The sequence below is a fragment of the Varanus komodoensis genome, unplaced genomic scaffold (genome assembly GCF_004798865.1).
Source record: "Varanus komodoensis strain SLA01 unplaced genomic scaffold, ASM479886v1 scaffold8, whole genome shotgun sequence".
Classification (NCBI taxonomy): Eukaryota; Metazoa; Chordata; class Lepidosauria; order Squamata; family Varanidae; genus Varanus; species Varanus komodoensis.
The window spans coordinates 8,067,426-8,083,035 of record NW_025336481.1 but is presented as its reverse complement, the minus strand read 5'-3'; the positions used below and the strand labels follow the sequence as shown (position 1 = coordinate 8,083,035).

The following is a 15,610-nucleotide window of genomic DNA, read 5'->3' as shown; positions in this document are numbered from 1 at the left end:
CTAATTTCCACTGTGAAAGCAACTAGTTCTAAGTTGTATGTGGTATTCTTTCCCAACTCAACTCCCATTTCTTTACAAGCAAAATTTAAATGTATCATACAGTTTAGCAGAATAGTTCATACACTATACCAACCACTTTTTTGCTTGATTTTCTTAAGTTTTATGGATAACATACAGTGTCTTTCAAGAGGGAGAATCCACTACTACAAAAAAGAGGAAAAGGTATTTTACTAAGCAAATTCATTAACTCTAGAAGCAGCAACTTAAGACTTTAAGTGTCCTTTTCAATAATTACAAAAAAGTATTTGCAAAGGACTTGCAAACTTCTGTAAGTGAATCCATGTGTTTGTATATAAATTTGTAGAACATGCAACTAACTCCACATATCTTAAAATTTATCTTGATGATGGGTGATGGTGGTGGTGTAGTGATGGTGATGATGCATTTATGCCCCATCTTTCTTTATCTTCCAAGGAACCCATGGTGGCTGACAACAATCTCTTCATTTTAGGAGACATGGGTTAGGCTGAGAGTCTGTGACCAGCTCCGAGTCACCTGGTAAGCTTCATAGCCAAGTGGAACTAGAACCCAGATCCTCCAAGTCACAGCTCAAAACTCTAACAACCCTGCCACACTGACTCTCAACAAATGACTTCATAACTCCTCTTTACTTTCAAGTGTCTGTAATACATAGAGGCAACTATCATTTTTTATAATACATTAAACACTTGAGGCATGTCTCATATATTTCAAATATGCTTACATTCTTCTTAACTACTACATATCGGTGCATAAGGTGCTTTCTTACACAAGACCCAGTGTGGCCATTAGACTGTTGGATTAGGAGCAGTAAGGCAGATTCAAATTCCCATTCTGCCATGAACATCACTAATGGTGTAATTTTATACAGGCATATTCAGATATAGTCCCATTGAGTTAACTGGGACCTTTTCGTAGGTAAATGTGATATAGGGTCAGTCACTGAAATTATATCATCCTGTGAAGCCAAAAAGTAGAGGACCACCCTGAGCTCTTTGGAGGAAAGGCAGCATTAACATATAATTAATTAATCCATCAGTCCAGTCACAAAACCAAACACTGCAGTCATAATAGACATGACAACCACAGTGGCCATGAAAGTAAGGCAAACAGGGTTCAGAAAAGATTCTGATAGTTTTCTTATCACTTGGCAGGGAAACTGATTTCTAGAAGTTGAGCAGCAAGGAATTCTGCGCATCTGAACAGAAGGGTTCTATACAACTTGACAGCTCATCACCGTCTGCATCCAAGACAATGCATCACAGATACGATTTTAAAGCCAAACATGATACACTTTTAAAATTGCCATGCCTCATAATTTCAGAAATCAATAAATGCTACTGTAATATTAAATTCTCCAATGCAGTGTCAAGCAAGCCTAGAAAGATAGTACCGCTGGAGTCAATTTTTTCCAAAACCTTGCATAGCAACACTGCAGAGTTTAAAGAAATGTATCAGTGATAAGCACAAGTGATAAGCACTTGGGGTTCTTTTGTTTGACCTTGGGTATTGTCTCCTGTCTCTCATTACACAAGAAGTGAACTTTTGCTGGCCTCAAAGTTCTCATTTGCCTCCGCCTCTAATCTGAGGTAGGCTTCCTGCTTTCAAAAGGCAAAGCAAGTGAGGCCTCTTCATCTGCAATATATCCACATACCTGACAGTAAGCCCCAATAAACTCATTGGAACTTACTTCTGAGTAGACGCATACAGAATTCTGCTGTGAAGACTCCTTTTTCTGCATACTTATAGCACAATGGCCACTGCCATCACCATTGCTATTCCTAGTATGTGTAAAGATGCTGGCTCTGTGGTTCTTAACAAGCTGTTGGAAAGAACCATGGGGCCAGAAGATGAGCATGGCACAGGAATGATGTGGGAACAATGGCAAGGTCAATAAAGAGCATGAAAGTATAAACAAGGGAAAGGGAAAGCCAAGAGGTAACATGTCACGTTAGAACAGTCCCTGGATCTAAATATAAAGCTACAGCATTACTTCCTAGCCATTATTGGTAACCTTTAGAATGGTTTGCCATTTTTGGCACATAGGTCATACCTTCCTGAAGAAAAGACAAAACATGTAAACACTGATAACTAAGGATGTTACTCATCTAATTTATCAAGGGAATATCAGGTTGATTTTACAAGTTTGGTTTTTTAATTCAGTTCAGACAGGGACAGTTGGAATGGCACAGAAAGGGAGGAAACAGGTGATGCTGAAACCAGGGAAAGGTACCTATTGTAGGTAGCCTTGCAAACAGTTTGAATGTTAGGAACATAGGAAGGTACCTTATTCTGTTGCACTGACTGGCAACAGCTCTCCAGGGTTTCAGGCAGGAGTTTTTCCAGCCCTACCTAGAAATGCTGGGAATCAAACCAGCTATTTTCTCTGTGTAAAGCGTGTGCTCTATCACTGAGTCACAGGTCCTCTTGCATATTTCTACAATGAACACTGTTCTATGAGGAACCTTTTGCACAATGGTTGAAAACTGTTATACAGAAAATAAGTTTCTGGGTACTATCTAGAGTCAAGATATCTGAATCCATGACACTTTACCAAATAATATAAGTGTCATGGATTCAGATATCCATGACACTTTACCAAATAATATAAGTGTCATGGATTCAGATATCTTGACTCTAGATAGTATCCAGAAACTTATTTTCTGTATAACAGTTTTCAACCATTGTCCTCCAAAGAAAAATGTGCTACTTTCTAGCACATAATGCCCAAATTTTCTTACTTTCAAAGTAGTCCACAATGAGATAAGATCCTTTGCTTTGATCCCCAAGTGGTTTCATTCTGAGATCTAACAGTTTAACTATTTTGTCAACCCAGGGTATGTTCTTATGAACTGCATTCTTGAGGAGAAAAGACAGATATCTAAACTAAATGGCTTATAACTGAAGCATTGAAAGTAAGAAAGATGATGGAGGAAAAATGAATAGAACAGAGCAGATCCAAGATAAGTACATGTAACTCTATTTGTATGTAGTTAGGTTTGGTTTCACTTGAGGATGATTATAAACTAAGGTGGGGGTGGGGGTGTTTTGTGTCCTTCCAGATATTGTTGGACTACAACTCTCATCAGCCCTACCCAACATAGTCAGCCGTAAGGGTAGAGAGCCACAAACTGGCTTCATGGAAAGGCTTCATGGAAAATAATGGGGTTTGACAGACATTTAGAGGAAAAGAACAAAGTGGCATCACACAGGTGTTTCAGGAGCAACTTCAAAGAACAGAGGGCAGCTAGGGTGAAAACACTATCCTAATGTCCTAATGGATAATGTCATTTAAATCAGGTCTCCTTATTACATATGCAATGTTAGCACATAAGCAATCCATGGCCCTGAGCAGAATCACGCCTCCATGTAAACATACCTGTTGTCCTGGTTTGATTTTTAGGTTATCGACTGTTTAATCCACTATAAACTTACAGCATCCTGGTTTGGATGTCATGTAGCAACCCCTGATAAGGTTTAAAGCAGCTACATGGTTACATTTTCCTTACATGCTTAATATCACATTCACATTAGGCTGGAGGGTGATAGAGGCAGAAGGAGGAAGGGGATGCTGAGAAATAACAATACAAACATGCAGCAACATAGGACCTATGTTGTGAAAATATAATTCTATGGGAGCTTCTGATAATAATGAACCAAGAAACGTTTTGCAGTTAGATAGAGCAGCATCCTGCTAGCTTCACTATCCTTTGATACAATAGCACAATATTTCAGAGCCCATTTCTTCAGGATTGTTCACTGCTTGGAAAGTATAAGAAATGTTTCCTCCTTTGAAGTGTGCACAAATGCCAGCTGTTGAATTCATAATAACTACCCTGAAAGTTTATTATAGTAAAATGATTGCACAAATGCTTTATGGGACTGAAATTTGGGGGACTGACAGCAGTACCATCAATGTTTTGGAAACAGTGCCGAACAACTTCTTTCATAAACTTTATTGTCTTCCTCCCACAACCCCTGCAGCCTTCTTGCACACTGAATCAGGATGGCCATCAATCAAACCAAGAATAGACTGTGCTCGATTGCAGTACCTTAAACGAATTGCTCTTCTCCCTAACGAATACTTTCCAGCTTTCTGCTATTTGGAGATGAATGAAAACCATATCTGGAAGTCAAAGTTCCATAATTTGGCGTGTAGCTACTATATTTCTGATTTGAATACCATCTTTACTGTGGATAAAGGGATTGGTTATTTTGGATAGATTCTAGAAAGAATCTGAAACAGAACATTATAAGGTTAGCTATCCCTCCAGACTGAGACCATCCTCTTTATGCTTCTATTGAGTTGCGATTTCAAGTTATGGCAACTGCAGTTTTGGATGGGCAATATAACAAGGTGCCTTTTGAAAGCAGATGATGTATTTGTGGTATTTGAAAACATAGTTCACTACAAGTTAATCTGTCCTCCACATATGACCTCAGAGAGAGAATCTTGAAACCCTCACTACCATTTGGATACAGGAATGTTGTTGCAGAAAGAGTTACTTTTCTTTTAAGTGATATTAATCGTTATGTGACACATAAAGTTGCTTTGTTTATTTTGGCAGCAAAAAAGATCAGGAAGAGAGCATTAGAAAAAATTGCTATAAACTAAATTGAAGATTCAGAGTTAATTTAAAATATACTATGAACAGAGATGTATTTATATTTTATATTGTTCAAAATTATTCTTTTTGTTGCCTATGCGCATACATTTGATGTATTTGTCCTGGCCTTTGGCTAGTACAATAAACTTTGAATTGAATTGAATTCATAATGAACAGATGTCCCTAAACTTATTGTACTCTCCAAAGAAACTGGAGATATGCAAGGATATTCAATCATAGCACCAGATGTTCAGGGCAGTTTCTTGTGGAAGCAGACCTTACTGCTCCTTTGCATACATTTAGGGAAATAACCTGCACATCTGCATGACGTGCAAAGTTCTGGGATCTACAGCATCACTTGCCACCCTCAAGTATTCTGTGCTTTTGCACCTGGAAAAACTTCAACAAAGAATAATAAGTTCTACCCAGTACAAAAGACAGAATTACATCAAACAACATGTATAGGACATTTTAGCCCTCAACCATATTTATTTGTTTATTTAAAACATTTATATGCCGTCCAATTGCAGCAGCCTTAGGACAACTTTCAAGAATAAAGAATAATAAACAAGAGTATATTAACTCATATCATCCATAATGTTCCACTCAGAGCAAGAACCAATACGACACTTCATAACATGCTCTTTGAGAAAGGAAAATACAAAAGGCATAAGCAAATCACCTAAGCTCCCTAGTATAAAACAAGGTACAACAAACACAAAGTAACTGACAGCTGTGATCTGATTATCAGTTAGATATCATATGAAGCAAAGTCTTCAGCAAGTCCTCACGCAAGATGACCGTGTTCTCCTTCCTAACTCGAATAGAGTGCCCACTTCTTAAATACATCCAACTATTTGAAACTATTTGTTCTCTATGGATAGTCTTCCAAAATTCGAAATCCTCTGGAAGCTTAAAAAAATAGCCTCCGATTTGCATTTTAAACGTACTGGGAATTAGTAGGATTTTTCCTTAGACCTATGTACAGGCCAATCACTGCCTTTTTAACAGTCTCAAATTTCAACCGATCATTAATCACTCTATTTGGAACTAAGAGTTCTTGGTGTTGTTGTCCCACACTCCCCTCAACAGCCAATTGCCTCTTCAGCACTTTTTAAGAACCTGTCCCATCTGGGGCATAAAAAACACTATCCTGCATTTCACTCAGTTATCCAGCTCAAATTAGCTGCAAAAAGCTTATTTAACGCATCTAACCATACACAAATCAACCCACATTTGGTTAGCCAAATAGGCGAAATAGCTACTGATTTCCCCAATCTGAATCTCAGCCCGATCCTTATCCTCAGTCAGAATTTCAGCACCTTCTAAAGGAGCAGGTACCCTACATTAAGAAGCTCAGTAATAATTCATGTTCTCTTTACAATAAGCATCTTAGCCTTGTAATATGTGCAAATATAAAAGTCCCCCCATTTTCCTCCAACATTTTAGGAACAATAATCACCCATATTAGAGCAAGAAATGACTTCTCTTCCTAAAGATTTCGGCAACTGGGAGCAAACTTGCAGCAGGGTTTTGATGCTGCAACTTCCATTAATCTCTCTCTCTTTTAAATACAGTTTCTTTTAGGTAACACACCAAGATGCCCCCTTTTATTACCCCTGAAATGGAATCCTAATTCTGACATCCATTTTTTTAAATCCCCAGCCCTTTCAGTTGAGATCTGCTGATACAGGGGATTGATCCTGGAGCCTTGCACACGAAAAGCAAGTGTTTTAACAGTGACATCTGGGCTTTCCCAAAATCTTGGGGGCTCTCTTGTTCAACAAAGCAGAACCGGGGGTTAACCTGCTTCCCAGACTACTAAAAAGCAATGGTGCCTTAAACTGATCTGGCTTATAGTAGTAATCATGTTTTATTGTGACTTTAATAGTTTTATCTGTATGTTTAGGTGGTTTTTTAAAATATAATTAAGTTGTATATCTTTAGCTGTATGTCACCTTGGGCATTTTTATAGAAAAACTGTTGATTCAATATAGTAAATAATTAAGTCATGAAAATAACTACCTATTTATACATTCTGGATATGCAAAGATATATTTGCTTCCTATTATGAAATCATGCCACTTTGAATACAGTACAAGAACTGTATGTGCATGAAGTGCAGCCCAATCCTGCGCATATTTACTCAGAAGTAAATCCCATTCCTACAGTCTTATTTTCCTCCTCCACCATTGGAGGGGGGTGTTCAGGATCTTGGATGTAACCACAAGTACAAATGTTTTCAAGAGCAAACCACAGATGTTACGACATGATTTGGAACACATTTTTCCAAGCTAACACCAAAATCACCAAAATGTATGCTAATAAAAGGCACTGATGGGCACATGCAAGTTTTTTCCTCTGTGCACCATCCCCATCACTCTGCATTTTAGCAGGCAACCAGTAGCCAGGTGGAGATTTCAACAAATATGGGAGCAAAGTCTTCAGCAAGAATCCTTGAATTCATCTTTTAAGGGCATCTGTTAGGGCATTTTTGTATATCATGATGTTTACAGAAATTATGAGAACACAATGAGTCACCCACTGTTCAGGTAAAGGAATGTGTGTCTTTAACATGCACAATAATTTAAGTGCCCTGCTGAGTCAAAGGTCCATCTTCCTGTTCAGCACTCTTTCTGATGGTGGGCAACAAGATGTCCCAGGAGAGCTCTCATATAGGGCATGAAAATAACAACCATCCCGTTTGTCATTGGCACATTTGCTCTGAAGAAAGACGTGCAACCTAGCTCTTACTGCTCTCTCCTGTACTGCCCTACTCAACATGAATTTGTCTTTTCCTTTTCAAAGCCATTACCATATACTGTTTTAGTACAATGAACTTGATCATCATACATTGTGCATTCCTAGTACATAAATCCAAGTTTGTCTTAATATGATCTGGGCCAGAAATATAGCTGGCTCATAAGGAATAATTGTGTGGCCTAAAGTATAACCACCACCACCACCACCAAGCAATAGTTAAAGTGACCCTCCCTGCCACCCTAAACAACAATCCTGCTTTTTTGCAGCTAGATATTACACACCATAAAAACAATTTATATTGTGAAAGATGAAGATAGAATTTGGGGCAGGCAGGGTGAATATCGTCCCCATTTTTCAAATTAAGTAAACAACAAAGAGTAGAAATTACATGGTGCAGAGAGTTTTCTGGTGCAAGTCAAGACTGCCTTGACACACAGCATGATTAAGCTTACTATGCAGTATCTTTCTGCCCAATGCAGTAAATGCCCAAAGTTTACTAGATAAAAACCCAGTCTTTACAGAAGATCTGACAAGCAGCTATCAAGGAACTGAGGATCAACTAATGCATGTGAGATGCTACTGCATTAGAAAAGTGCAGAATAGCAACAGAATAAGGTTGCTGGTCTTATACAGGAAACACATCAATCTAAGCATTTTGCCTGATACATTTCAAGCAAGATATTGGTTTTGCTACTCAAAGATCCACTGAAATGAAGCACACAGAACATACGCACCCCATTGATTTCATTAGGTAGTAATAATAAAAATTTAATTAGATGTGCTTTTGTGCAGCAATAATGCCACTTTGCAATAAAGCTTTGGGGGGAAAGAATAATTTCCCACTATAAGTGTCAGTTACCGCTTCAGATCTTCTTAGGCACATGGGATCCAGGTAATATTAGGTATAAAGATCCAACTGTAAGGATCTAAGACAAGCAGTCTGAATTAGAGGCATCCTGTTTCTGCACCATAAAGAATGTCACCCAGAGGTGTATCACTCTGAAGAACTGGCAACATCTGGCAATTCTAGATGCAAGATTGCTGCTCAGGAAGCTGCACACTTAATGTTTACTATTAAATATCTCAGTTAAAAGATTATAAAATTTAAGATACTGGATATACATTTGTTGACAAAGGGTATGCAATTGTTATCACAGAGTTGGGGAAAGCAGAATAAAATTAATCCATCCCTATTGTGCCTTGAACTATTGAAACTCATTGCTTCTCAGCACCAGACACGATCTTAGCTACCACATGTGCTGTAACATTACAGCCCAACAGAATGCGACTGGAATGTTACTCCAGACATGCCAGTTCTAAACTGATAAGGACTACAGCACAACAATTATGTGTCAAGTTCATCAAAAGTAAAAGAAAGCAGATTTGCTCCCAATTGCACTTGCTTTTTTGCAGCTTTGGTAAAAAAAGTAGCAGGCTGGAACAGAAGACACAGGCAGATGTTAGGACATCCTAGCACAAGTTAATCTCACTTAACATACTACTATAGCATTTTGTTGTACTAAAGGCTTACTGCTTTGCCTGTTTTAACATTCAAGTAAAAAAACTGTTCATGTTTTTATCAGGGTCTATGTGAACACACTTTGGTCCCTTGGAACAATAAATTATCCAGGCATGTCACATGCCATTCTGGCATCAATATGATTTACACTTGTGTTTCATACAGCCTCTGCTGTAATCTCAAGAATCTAAGCTCTCTCATATTTAACACAGTCACCTTTCTAGCCCCCACATTTGCCAAAATAAATCTGAAGACGAAACTACTAATGAATTTTTAAAACTGTATTTTTCAAGTTCAACCAAACACTGCTTCTCAAAATTCTTAAATTCTGATTTCTCACAGCTTTTCCTTTTCATCCTTGAGAAAATAATTTCAGATTAAGAATCCAATGAAACAAATGTAAAATGCCCATTAGCTGGTTCCTGCATGCCACCTGCATGATGCCCAACTACAAGTAACTGGAACATTGTACATCAAACAGCTGTAACTCAGTTTCCAAAGAAGCCCTCGCAGCATAAGCTGTCCAACCTTGCATTATAGTAGAATCCAGACCATTTGCTTCCTGTTAAACAAGAGACATCGATACCACAAAAAAGTTCCCACCAACCCTTCCTTACCTGGTGGCAACTGAAAATTCTGAATATTTGTTGGATTCTGAGGAGGCTGAGGCAGACGAGGTGCTAAAACAGTGGGAGTCAAAGTTGCTCTGATTCCACTTGTAGTTGCTGTTGGAGTCCTTGGCAAGCTCTGTGCCACTGTATTGGTTGCACCTTTAGCCAGGCCTGTAGGGGTACCTGGAGGTGCCGGAGGTACCCCACCAGGATTCGGGGCCACGTTGGGCAGGCCAGCTTGCATAGTTTGCCCAATGATCATATTACCCCCTGTAGTACTGGGTTGGCCACCTGCAGCCAGAGTTTGCTGCTGGGTAACTGCCTGCACAATAGTTTTAGGAGACTCCGATTTGATGACCTGCGTGGTGGGGGCAGCTGGCACACCTGAGCCTGGCTGGCTGTTCACAAGAGAGGTCTGAAGGGAAACACCAGACCCCACAGTGGCTGCAGCAACAGCTGCATTAGGAAAACTTCCCACACTGATGGTCGAATTGATCACAGTATTGTTCCCGTTCTGGGTGGCTGCAGCCACCGTGGGTCCCGCTGCATGAATAGGTGGCCTCACCAATGCTACAGTCGGCCCTCCAGTCCCAATGCTTGGGGGCTGTTGCGAGATCACCGTAGGTGAGGACGAAGAGGTGGACACCCCAGTGCCAAGGAAAGAAGTCTGGATGACAGTATTTGAAGCAGATGGTAAGACAGCATTAACCGTGTTGACTTTCCCTACGTTTCCAGGTCCATTGTTAACAAGTGGGGTTACAGCAGGGACAACAGTGGGGTTCGCTGTTACAGGAGTGGCTGAGAAAGAAGTGTGAGAATTCATCACCACGTTACTCCCATTCAGAGTCTGCACCGCTGTGGTCCCAATTTTACCATTCCTGGTAGATAACGCTGTTGCCATGGTGCTGATTACCACTGATTTGCCCTGGCTGAGGGTCCCTGGGGTGACAGCAGCTTCAGATCCACCTTGGACTGTTGCAGTGGTGCTGGTGCTGGTCGTGGTGCCTCCATCCAAAGTAGAACCCTGGGACCTGGCATTATGATTGATAACACTCCCTTGCACTCCACCAGTTCCTGCAAATAAAATGAACAAGATTAAATGGTGAGAACACACAAAATAAGGGAGAAGACAAGGGGGTATGTGCCCAGGCAAGCCAAGATGAAACCATTTTTCTCTTGTGCCAAACTATCGCCTTTCTTTATTCAGAAACATGTGGAAAAGGGTGAAAATATTAAATTGTACTGGAAAAATTAATCCCACTGTTCCCCCTATTGACAACCGCCAGCAGTATTAAACCTAATGACCAACCAGAGCCTCCCACATTTTTTAAAAATAAGTGTCACAGACAGACAGCAAGAAATAAGCTCATAAAGGGAGCTTTTGCCTCTTTAGAAGCAACAGCACTGTGTTTGATAACATCCTATTGCAAACCTGCTTTTACAGCTGCAGGGGCGGGGAGTCAGCCAGAAAAAAGTAGAAGGGGGAAGCCCCAAAGTCTCTAACCTTTCCATTTGATTCCCTCTTCTAATATAGCAAAAGCAGGTAGCTATATGTTCCTGGCTAATGGAATCACTTGAAAAAGTGGGGCTGGGTAGGAACTGTCAAGCTACCCAGGGAAGAGGTTACAAAGCAGTGTTAGACGACTTCATCCTCCCTCTTAAACACACACACATTAAATCCTGCTGTTTTGATTGCTGCTCCTACAAAGGAAAACAAATAACAACAAAGGCACGTCTTTTGCACCCAGAAAATCCACCATCCCTAGCAAAGTCTGGCCTTATGACTTGCACCACCTCTGACTCTCCAGGCCCTGGATTTAGTAAACACAAATTGAAAGACTATAATCAGAAAGGTAGTGTCAGACAAATCAGGACCAGGGGACTGTTCTTCCTCTGATATCCCCCTACACTAACCCAGTGTCATGACAGGCAACAGTGCCCTCGCAATATTTCAGCAAGATGAAAGCGAGGAGGAAGAATTATACAGGGAGAGAAAGAGCACAAATTATTTCAGGGAAGAAGCAAAGCACACTTTCACCCCCTTAAAATCTCTACCCGAGCAATGAAAGGCAGGATCTAATGTTACGATACCCCTCACAGTCCACTGTCCCTCTATAAGGGGGAAAACATTTGCAGATGGACTGTCATCTCTCTGAACCCCCCCACACAAGAGGAGTTGTGTTCCAATTCCCTGCATACCAGAGCCTGCATGTTGTTTAAGGTGAAAGAAGAAAAGCAAAAGGTTGGCATATAACCCTTACTACAAGAAAGAGAAAGCAGCCAAACACGCCGGTATGTGGAAAGAGACATTTTAAAAATGAGTTCCTGACCCTCAAGTCCCCCCATCACTTCCTCTTCTCAGGGGAAGCTGGTGTTATGATTAATAACGCCCCCCCCCTACACTTCAGCAACAGAGTGGGGAGAGCAAAGAAATCAGACAGCTACAGAAAAGCATTATACATGGGAGGCATCTTCCCTGTAAACACGATCATTTCTTATTTCTACCTTAAAGAAGTGGGGATAAAGAAAGGGGGCAAGAAGATACAAAAGTCAAAGGATACGGGATCTTCCCTCCTGATTCTCAGAGGCACCCCAAATAGTACAGTGAGCGAGATACTGGAAAATGACATTAAAGCCAAATACTGAGGTGGGAAGAAGACTCCTATGAAGAAAAGCTGCCCCCCACACACGGATCCCCCGCCAACCCCCAAATCCATTTTCACTCTGAATGTAGTGGAAGAAGCAGGGGAGGCAGTCCCGGCCAAAAATAGTGCGTGTTTTTGGCGGGGGGGGGGGGGAAGGTTAGGGGAGCTGGCATTCTAGGAAGGCCTCCCTCGTCTTTCCCCCGATCCCATTCCACCCCCTTGCACACTCCAGATCCTACCAAAACAACAACGCATATGAGAGGGCTTGCGGGGGGGGTGGGGAAGCGAGAGGAGAAAGGGGGGGAGGAAAGCGAGAGATCAAGGAGAGAGGCGAGCAGTCGTGGCTCCAGCAAAGGGGAGGCAAAAGGGAAAGGGGAGGCCCGTGCTCCTGAGGAGGAGGAGGAGGTAGCCCCTTCCCCCCCCACCCCCCCGTCTCGCCAGGTTACCTGGCTTGGTGATCTCTGGGCCACTGAGTCCCATCTTGACGGCGGCGGCGGCGGTAGTGGCGGTGCTGCTGCTGCCGGTGGTGCCGCTGCTTGGGTTCTCTGTTTGGACATTAGCATTGCCTCCTACTACTCCTCCTCCAGGGCTTGGGCTTGGGCTGCTGCTGCTGCTGCTGCTGCTCACAACATGGTTCCCCAGCAGCCCCCCAGCGGCCCTGAGGGGCTCCTGCGCATTGTGGTGCTGGTGGTGGTGGCCTGAGGCCGCCAACTGAGACTCCAGGGAGCCCACCAGGTCGCTCACCACCTTCTCATCCACCTCAGTATTCAGGAAAACCTCATCTAGCAGATCCGAGCCCGCCGCCATCTTTTTTTTGGAGGGTTCCTGTGAGCGGCTCCCTCCCGCCCGCCGGCCCCCCCTCCCTTTCACTCCTCCCTCTGCCCTCCTCCTCCCCTCCTCCTCCCCCTCCGCCCGCCTTCCTCACTCACACATTTTACACATAAACTCCGTTCCCCTCCCGCCTCTGCCTTCGCGACTGAGCATGCGCGCGGCGCGCCGAGCAGAGCAGCGAGGGTACAGGGGGGGGGGGCCCGATGTATCACTCCGGCGGCCGGAGAGGGATTCCGCCGGCTCCTGATTGGCCCGCCGGCTTGCTATAAAAAGTCGGGCAAATGGCTGCAAGCGCTTAGTGAGGGAACGGGCGGCGGCGGGCCCGGCTATCGCCTGGTCGGAGGTGGTTGGGGAGGACGAGGGGAAGCGGGAAGGAGGCGTCGGGGACGGAGGGGAGGAGTGGCGAAGGGGTTGTGAGGAGGTGAGCGCAAGGGCGGAGGCGGCACGGTGTACCGCGGTCGCCGCCTCAGAGGCGGCAGTCGCCGCCGCCGCCGCCGCAGTTCTTTGTCTGGCGAAGCCCAAAATGGCTGCATAGTGGCGGCGGCGCCTGCTGCTGCTGCTTGGCCGGCGCGCTTGGGTCTCCCTCGCCGGAGAGAGCTTGAAGAGCGCCCCACACCTGTGCCAGCTGCTGTAACCGATACCCTCCCCGGGGAGGGGGAGAAAGGGGGTGGCCGAGAAAGGGGGAGACCCAAGCAGGCGGGCAGCAGGCCGGCTACCAAAGCCCAGCCGCCGCCGCGGAGGGCTCGACCCGGCCATGGTGGCTGCCGAGGGAGCGCCGGTTCGCTCGCCCCCTCGCCGCGCGGCTGTTGCCAAGAGGGCCTCGCCGCTCTGCCAGAGAAGCGCCCCTCCTCCGCCGCTTTTGCCCTGGGATGCGGGGGAGAGGAGGTCACGCTCTCGCCTCGCCCTTGACGAGAAGGGCCCGAGCGCCCACCCGTCCGTCCTCTTCCCCGCTCGCTCGCTCGAAGAAGAGTTTGGCCGCGGCGAGGGTCAGACAAGCCCGAAGCGCGCCTTTCCCGGCGCCCCGCTCCTCACAAGCCGCTTGTCCGCTCGCTTGTCATCGTGACCCACCCCCCGAAAAAAGCATGTTTATACCCCCATCGGCTAAGCGAATAAAAGTTGAAAGGGGCTTCTCCCGCTTAACTTGCTTTTTGCGACAAACGGGCATCGTCTCCCGCCTTTTTATTTTTCAAACGTTCAACCGCTTCCTTCGTTCCGTCCTACGAGGTCGGCGGACTTTCTGCACTTGAGGCTGCCTTCATCCATGAGGAGGCTCTTCGGCAGCCTTCACACGCCTCCCTCTCTCTGCCTCTTGGCCTGCCGCTGCTTTATAGCAATATTCCCATCGCAGCCAGGCCGTCCTGCCTTTGCTTTGGCACTGGCGTCAGAACTGCATTTTGCTTTTTATGTGTACAAACATAAGCATTCCTCCACTGCCAAAGGATGGGTGTGCTGAAAGCTTGGAGAAGGGATTCGTGCCTCTGCCTAACAGCCTTTATTTTTGAAGCTGCTCGATTTGGGGACTTGATACTGGATGCTTTCTTTACACCTTCAAAGTTAGTCTGGCCTAAAGTTGTCAGAGCTCCAAAACCTGTTACCAGGTATTCGCTGCTCCCTCTGCAATCTAAGCTCAGTTGTAAATTGGCCCTTTCAGAATTCTTGGTACCCTTCCTGCATTTTTTACATGAATCTAAGGGACTTTTACTTTCAGGCTGTAGTAGTCACTATCTCCCTTGCAGGGATACCTTATGTTGCCATTGCCCTTTATTAATTATTTCTGTCTTTTAGCCCACCTCATCCTGAGGGCTCAGGATGGGTGGCAATGCTTTATTCTATAATTTATACTTCTAATGAGACGTAACTGGTAAAAACTAGAGGAGAAGAAAGCATCTGCTTAAACCTGACTGTTAAAAAAAAAAAAACCAAAGTTGAGGGGGGGTCACTTAGAAAATGCAATCTTGAACTACAGAAATTCATCCCAGTTCTAAGAAGGGGATCCAGAGAGGAAGAAGTGCTTGCAAGACTTAAGTTTTCCCATTGCCCTCAGTGTCAGTGCACAGCAGGGTTTTCAGATGACTGTCTTGGCAACTGGAGGGGGTCTGTGCACCCTGTGGTAGGTAACCTGGTTTAGTTTCCAATTAAGTACGGGCTGATAAAGTAAGGAAAATGGAAAGCCTCCAAAAGCTACTATCCAGTTCACTGAGCATTGTCTTTTTGGAGGTATTCTTGTATTTCAATTCAGGAACAGGCTACAAAATGACACCTCCTGCTCTGTAATCGAACCTTGTAAATCCATGGGGAGCAGGAGGGATTTTTCTGTTACAGCTTTCAGAGGAATGAAGATGGGGGAATGGAAAATGGTTATTCAAATTTCTCTGTTGTTAAACGCTCCATAGCAAAAAGTGCAGCATGATGACTAAAGTGATACGACAAACAAATACTAATGTATGTTGGGGGAAGCATGTCCCAGACTATTATTAAGAAATCTCCACCAACCTGAGTCATGCTTTGCCTTTTACAGAACAAAACCAAATGCTTGAGTCAGAGAACTACAAGAAGTAGTGGCCATGTAATAACTATGTAGCTATGTAATAACCT

The 15,610-nt window shown here is 43.7% G+C and overlaps 1 protein-coding gene across 2 annotated transcripts in view; it reads right to left on the bottom strand.

Moving 5' to 3' along the window:
• The window catches only part of TAF4 (TATA-box binding protein associated factor 4), a 90,125-nt gene extending 77,120 nt beyond the window's left edge, over window positions 1–13,005 (bottom strand). For both annotated transcript variants that reach the window (XM_044455107.1, XM_044455108.1), the window contains exons 1-2: window positions 12,631–13,005; window positions 9,546–10,613 (exon numbers count right to left, since the gene is read on the bottom strand). In XM_044455107.1, the coding sequence (XP_044311042.1) occupies window positions 9,546–10,613; window positions 12,631–12,991 (1,429 nt within the window). In that variant the 5' untranslated portion in view covers window positions 12,992–13,005. The remainder of the gene's footprint in view (window positions 1–9,545; window positions 10,614–12,630) is intronic.
• Between the last annotated feature and the right edge of the window lie 2,605 nt (window positions 13,006–15,610).